Genomic DNA, 7,824 nt, shown 5'->3' on the forward strand with positions numbered 1-7,824 from the left:
CTCTTATCATCTTGCGTTAATGTTCAGCTCCTTATTTTAGCTTTTAGCCCTTCCATAAATACAGCTTACTTGAACTTACTCGTACATTATTAAATACTCAAAGTTCACTTTGTCTCCGTCATCTGTTACCATCTCGCGTTTAATTCAGCATAAGTCCTGCCTCTCATGTATTGTGTGTGGGTCGCTCTCATAAAATGGTTTCTTTAAATTAAATTGATGCCAAGGGCAAGGAAAACGTTGACCCTTGACAAGTGGAGTATGCCTGAAGGCATGTGATGTGTTCCAATCCACTCGACCCCATGATTGTCTTCTAGGAACACAGATGCTCTCAAACAAACACGACAATATTATGAAATATGACTTCGTGCAAATAACTTCTGACGAACTGTCCGTATTTTGAATAGAGTGTTTCAAAATTTGCATACGGCGAACCGCGAGAAACAAAAGTAGGTAGACGCAAAATCGACCACAGCCTAGTTAGCTTGGAAAGTAGTCTGCCTTGTAAGCGCTAGGTCGCGGGTGCAATTCTCGCTTGGGGCGAGAATCCCAACTTTACCCTGAGCAGATAAGGTTCGTTCTCGGAACGGCTGGCTTCCTTCTATCCTGTCTTCTTTTCTCTCTCGGGAGGTGGGAGGATTCTCCGTTGTTACAGCTCCCTCCATCAGACCTCTTCAACACACAGGGCCCTGACGGAATGTGGCGAGATAACCAGAGTTGGAAGGGAACAAGGAGACTAATATTGTAGGAAAGAATACTGAGGGTGGGTTTCACTAACCTTTTAAGCTCCTCTTAACAGCCTGTTAAACCTATACAAATCAAATGGAACTTAACAGGTTGTTAGCTTAACAGGCCTTTAGGAGCTGAAAAAATATTGGTGAAATACACTGTGAATTTCTAAAGCCGAAAGTTTTTAGTGCCAGCGCTTTACTAACCATTCGCTTTTGTTTGCTTTCCAGGACTATGCACAAAGGAAGGGAGGACAAGAGCAGCTCATTGAACAAATGAACACCAAATACTATTACTTCACGAGAACGAAAGGACTGTTCAGAATTTGCTATCCCAAAGAGAGGCCGAATACGGGTAAGTCCTGTCATTTGCTTTACTAAACTACAAAGTGACTCCTCCAACTATCAACCTCTGAAGATCATAGAGGCTCTATGCCTCTGAAGAACATTGAGAGGGTGGGTTTCACCAACCTTCTTTTCAGCCCCTATAAACCTGTTCGCTTAACAGAACCCCTTGATTTGTTAATCCTATATAGATCAAATGAAACCTAACAGGCCTTTTAAGAGCAGATAATGGTAAAATCCACCCAGAGTGTTTTCTATGCCTCTGAAGAACATTGAGAGGGTGGGTTTCACCAACCTTCTTTTCAGCCCCTAAAAACCTGTTCGCTTAACAGTACCCCTTGATTTGTTAATCCTATATAGATCAAATGAAACCTAACAGGCCTTTTAAGAGCAGATAATGGTAAAATCCACCCAGAGTGTTATGAAATTGAGGAAATAGTTGCTCTTATTAGAAATACATCAATCAAACTAGCATGTCCAAGCTGGAGGTTCTAGGAAGCTGGCAATGGTGGTGGTAGCGTAAAATCACAAACACACTAACAGGGAAAAGCTGTGATATTCACAGAAGTTATGAACCGACTTTTACCATGATACATAATTCACAATAGAGACTAAAGGACTCAAGGACGCACCTTGTGAAAGGTCGCAAAAGTGACTTTGCCCCCGCCTCGGGCATCGTGGATATTCTAAATACCACGCATGTCAAGATCTCCCAAGCTTCATATTCCACTGTTATAAGTCACATGGCATTCAGGTGTTGCCTCATAATAACACTTCCAATGTTGCCAGAGTCAAACGCTGGCTCAATGTCAATGTTAACGTCGTAAATTTTTTAATTATCCACGATATTTCATATTTTTTCATTATTATTATTATTATTATTATTATTATTATTATTATTATTATTATTATTATTATTATTATTATTATTATTATTATTATCCCGAGCTGAAATTGAACCTGCGACTTGGGTCTTACAAAGTAGGCGTGATTCCCTCCACAATAAGCTAGCTAGGCCAGCAATTTTGATAATTTGACAACAATAATTATTGTAGTAGTAACCTAAACCTACTGCTGGGGTAGAGGGACTCTTTCCGGGGCGATTGATCCTTATGAGGTTCGTTCTCGGAACGGCTGGCATTCTCCTATCCTGTCTTCCTTCTCTCTTTGCTTTTGAGACGATAAGACATCGGGATTTACCGTTCCCTCTATTAAAAACTCTTCAAAAGAAGGGCTTTTAAGCTCTACGCGAGCAGTAGATATAAGCACTATTATTTTCTGATTAAAATGTTGATAGTGAAAACTATAACTTGAAGAACCCATGATGAAGAGTCTATGCACTAGCATATCAGTAGCTATGCCACGGTTATAACATCACAATGTTCTGAATGCAGGACGCTATAAATTGTTGTATGATGTTTGGTATGTCGGGAGACCACTAGCTTTATTTGGTATGCGATAGTACCTTTCACCTTACACGAAATATGTGAGAGACCAGTTTGTTCATAGTGGTACTTCAGTCATTAGTCCATAGAGGACTGGTACCTTGACTATATTTCTTAGTAGATTGGTACCTATCTTCTATCTTACAACTTATGGTTCGTAGCAATATTCTGATGATCCTGTTCCAATAAACAAATGAAAATCTTGAGGTAAAGATTTGGGAACACATGTGACCGGCAATCTAAACAGGGTCTTGCATATTTTTTGATGGGATGAATACATACAGGTTGAGAGAATGATTTTAGAAGCATGTAAAAGTTGTCTCGAAAAAAGAGCCCCTAAATTTTACGGTCAAGTGAAGTTCTTTTCTATATTTTACAGTCCAGTGAAGTTCTTTTCTGTGTAACACCTCACCATTCTTCTGATATGCCTATTCTGCTGATTAAAATGTTGATAGTGAAAACTATAACTTGAAGAACCCATGATGAAGAGTCTATGCACTAGCATATCAGTAGCTATGCCACTGTTATAACATCACAATGTTCTGAATTTCTGAATGCAGGACGCTATAAATATTGTTGTATGATGTTTGGTATGTCGGGAGACCACTAGCTTTATTTGGTATGCGATAGTACCTTTCACCTTACACGAAATATGTGAGACTTCTCAGATGATGCCCTGTCCAGACTACGTAAGTTCCTAATTAAAGTGCTGTTTCTTTGTGTTATTATATCGCAACTTTTTTTTTTAAGAGGTTTGACAGAGGGAACTGTAACTGCTATGGTCTTATCGTCCCGAAATCGAAGAGAGAAGGAAGACAGGAAGAAACTTGTTTAAAAAAAAAAGTGCTGTTTCTTTGTGTTATTTATTATATCGCAACTTTGGTCCGCACTGCAGCATTGTAGGATTTTCCGAATACCTGAACAATCCTAACACCCAATATTTACCTACCATGTTGGCACCGGTCACAGTGCGCATTACATAGCTACTCATTTTCCTCATAAGGCTGAGTGGAGCCCCGCAACATCCAGTCACGGAATCAATCATTTGCATGACACAATTTTTTTTTACCCCGCCAGGAATCGAATCCGGGTCTCCCGTGTGCAACTCATACTGAGCGACGTGACTCTCCTTTTTAAAAGAACTTTCTGAGTGTCAGCTTTGCACATGTCAAGAAACAATCCGTTGTTCCCTGATCCTTGGGGATGATGCATTTTGGACTTGACACAAAAAGGTTGATGAAATATGTGTTTAACGCTGATGGGTTGTGCCTTTTATTCAGTTATTCAGATATACAGGTTTAGCAGCAATAGATTCAGATATAGGTTTTATTCAGTTATTCAGATCAAAAAGACTCCTTTTCTGTTCTCCCTTAACAACAAAAGTTCTTTCTCGTTTCTTCCAGACATGGGCCGTTCCGTGATCGTGATTTTCATCGTGGCGTTCTTCGTCATCTTCATTGCGTTCTGGACCGGGGTAGCTGGCTGTTGGAGACGGTCACCCGGCAATATAACGGCCACTGCCATCCTTATGTTATTAGCATGTAAGTACTGCCATCCTCATGTTAGGATTAGTTGACTTTGCAATGCACATTTCCGCTGTCTAACTTTATGTTCTCTTCTCTTTGTTATTTCCAGTGTACCCACAAAAGCAACAGTACGCCTACGCCAGTTAAGGTTAGTTGACTTTGCACATTTCCGCTGTCTAACTTTATGTTCTCTTCTCTTTGTTATTTCCAGTGTACCCACAAAAGCAACAGTACGCCTACGCCAGTTACCCCACCCCCGCCCCTGGTTACCCCCCCTACTATCATACGGGCTCCCAATATGGCGGCCATTACAACTACTGAAACTGAGATCCACCCCTGGCCGCGTTTGAGAACTCAACGGAACTTTCGCTGAAACTCAACGTAACATCCGTTGAAACTTGGAAAACTCAACCACCCGTATTTATTAACAAAACTTTGGCTCTGAAGTAGCATCACTAAAGTCAAATTTGGTCAATCAGATGTTTCAAATTGATTGTTCAGTGCTACTTGAGAGCCAGTTTTTTTGTTCTTAATTATGGGAGGGTATACTGCTTAAGTGATGAGGTAAAATTGGCCACAAATATCGCGTGATAGGCTAAATTAATGATTAAGTTAAACTTGGATTTCATTGACCCTTAAATCAAGGTTTGTTGCCAAAATAACTTGACGATCGTTCGAGTGTAAACGTTTCTTCCACCGTTGAGTTCTCAAACGCCTCCGGAACAGTGTGGTCAAAATATCCGTAATCGTGATGACGTAAAATTGGCCACAAATATCGCGTGATAGGCTAAATTAATGACTAAGTTAAACTTGGATTTCATTGACCCTTAAACCAATGTTTGTTGCCTAAATAACTTGACGATCGTTCGAGTGTAAACGTTTCTTCCACCGTTGAGTTCTCAAACGCCTCCGGAACAGCGTGGTCAAAATATCCGTAATCTTCGCGGGAATGTATCCCAATTGAAGAAATCAGCGATATCACAGAAGCGCCGCCATATTTTTCTCTCGACTACTGAAGAATCTCGGAAAATTGTCTCTTTCCGTCCCCGTTGACATTGATTGTAATCTAGTCTTTAAATTAGATGGATTTTGCAGTTCTCATCTATCCGGAAACTGCCAAATCTTTGCTATTTAAGACATTGTCCTGACTTTGATCTTCGCGGGATACATCAATTGAAGAAATCAGCGATATCACAGAAGCGCCGCCATATTTTTCTCTCGACTACTGAAGAATCTCGGAAAATTGTCTCTTTCCGTCCCCATTAATATTGATTGTGATCTAGTCTTTAAATTAGATGGATTTTGCAGTTCTCATCTATCCGGAAACTGCCAAATCTTTGCTATTTAAGACATTGTCCTGACTTTTCTTCAGCCTGCAGGATCGTCACAAGTTTTCTCTTGATGTTATTATTCCGAGAGTTTTTGCACTGCTAACTTACGTGACGATAACTGAAACGTAAGACGTAAGTTGATCAAAACGCGTTTTTGCACATGCGCAGAAACGAGTTTTCGTCAAATAACGTTAACGAGTTCAGTTTACGGAACGCTAATTTTGGTTGCAAAAACTCGTGTAGGAAGAGTGAGAGAGCCAAAGTCACTTGGAAAATTTTTAATCTCACAAAGCTCGACTTTTTTTAGCGAAAATTTCATTCAAAGGGTTTATTGTCGGCAACTCCGGTAGCATGCTGGCAGCATTGCCTCTGAATGGTCTCCTTTAAATGGTAGTCCGGTCGAAAAAAAAAAGATTCAAAATATTTCTATTGGTCTGCATCGACGTTGATTGCGGATTTACTTTGAGCATTTGGCTTTCGTGATGTTAAATATCTATTTGAGAAAGGCCACTATTTTATATTCAAAAAAAATTTGCTCTTGGTCCTTGGATATCGAACTATTGCCAAAAGATTTACCGTGACCATTTTCTTTCTTCCACTAAATCTATTTACATAAATATAAACACACTACCATCACGTCACGTCACACGTCACGTGAAGTCATGGGGAATCTGAAAGCTGTACTTCAAAGTTTTCCCATAATATTGTAGGTAATTTCGTTCACGACACCTACACTACTATCACATCAAGTGAGCTCACGTGACGTGACGTGATGATAGTGTGTTTCTACCTTTATCGTTCCAAAATCGAAAACTGAGAGGACCCGGGCTTAATTTTTATTGTATGGTAGACTCCAAAAATTTGGAGCATCCACGTTACAAAAAAATGTACCAAAAATGACGCCGAAATTATGACAGAAAATTTTGAAGGAAAAACTATAGTATATTATGAAATCATGTTGAATTCTGTATTCTGTGATATTTTACACTTTATTCCTCTTTTTTTCAAAAATTGCCAAAAGTGGCAAATGTAAACAGAAAATGGAAATTATCAATGAGTTCTTCTGAGTTTGGTTGAAAGAAAGAAAGAAATCCTGTTGTTAAAAATAGAGCGCCACAAACAAGTTGATCTTTTTACTCTTGAAAAGAACAAGTACTCGTAAGATAATCTTCATATTATAAGGATACCTACCACTACCAATAGGTATATTTATAAACAATAGCGTTTTCAATCATTGTTGCTTATAATCAAAATTGAAAGTGATTGCTTGGAAATTTAGAAACTGATAAAAGTTGGTTTTGTTTGTTTATTTTCAAGAGTAATAATTAAGGTGGAATTAAGGTGGTTTTAAATCTAATAAGACATGGGTTACGTTGTATCATGAACTTTCTAATTTCAAATAAGCTGCGGATAATTGGAAGTTTTTGTGGTCTAGAATTATTTCCCTATAAATTCTGTATTCGCTAGACGTATAATTGTATAAATATAGGCTACCAAAGTACCTAGGTACTGTCGGTAAATGTACCTGAGTAGGTACCCAGCGTAGGTAGTTGTGTAGGTACTGGTTATTTGGCTAGCTACTAGTAGCAAGTACCTAAGTACTATCAGTTACCTGGATAGCCTAAGTAGGTAGGTAGGTGGGACTGGTTTTTACTAATATGTATCCAGTAATAAATCGAGGACTGGGTTGATGATTTTATGTATGACTGAGGGTGGGTTTCACTAACCTTCTTTTTAGCTTCTTGGTGTAACCCTGTAACCCTGGCCTTCTAGGAGCTGAAAATATATTGGTGAAATCCACTATGAATTTCTAAAGCTTTCGACCTTTCGGGGTTTAGTGCCTTACTACTGCCTTAGTGCTTTACTAACCATTCGCTTTTGTTTGCTTTCCAGGACTATGCACAAAGGAAGGGAGGACAAGAGCAGCTCATTGAACAAATGAACACCAAATACTATTACTTCACGAGAACGAAAGGACTGTTCAGAATTTGCTATCCCAAAGAGAGGCCGAATACGGGTAAGTCCTGTCATTTGCTTTACTAAACTACAAAGTGACTCCTCCAACTATCAACCTCTGAAGATCATAGAGGTTCTATGCCTCTGAAGAACATTGAGAGGGTGGGTTTCACCAACCTTCTTTTCAGCCCCTAAAAACCTGTTCGCTTAACAGTACCCCTTGATTTGTTAATCCTATATAGATCAAATGAAACCTAACAGGCCTTTTAAGAGCAGATAATGGTAAAATCCACCCAGAGTGTTATGAAATTGAGGAAATAGTTGCTCTTATTAGAAATACATCAATCAAACTAGCATGTCCAAGCTGGAGGTTCTAGGAAGCTGGCAATGGTGGTGGTAGCGTAAAATCACAAACACACTAACAGGGAAAAGCTGTGATATTCACAGAAGTTATGAACCGACTTTTACCATGATACATAATTCACAATAGAGACTA

At 39.1% G+C, this 7,824-nt stretch overlaps 1 protein-coding gene across 1 annotated transcript in view; it reads left to right on the forward strand.

The window, feature by feature from the left end:
• Positions 1-956: 956 nt before the first annotated feature.
• Positions 957-7,824, forward strand: part of LOC103521091 — a gene marked incomplete at both ends in the record, with an annotated part of 13,108 nt that continues 6,240 nt past the window's right edge. Inside the window, 3 exons of the mRNA XM_008486195.3 lie at positions 957-1,080; positions 3,175-3,204; positions 3,919-4,056. Of these exons, the coding sequence (XP_008484417.3) occupies positions 957-1,080; positions 3,175-3,204; positions 3,919-4,056 (292 nt within the window). The remainder of the gene's footprint in view (positions 1,081-3,174; positions 3,205-3,918; positions 4,057-7,824) is intronic.

Source organism: Diaphorina citri, unplaced genomic scaffold, assembly GCF_000475195.1.
Source record: "Diaphorina citri unplaced genomic scaffold, Diaci psyllid genome assembly version 1.1 scaffold4506, whole genome shotgun sequence".
Taxonomy (NCBI): Eukaryota; Metazoa; Arthropoda; class Insecta; order Hemiptera; family Psyllidae; genus Diaphorina; species Diaphorina citri.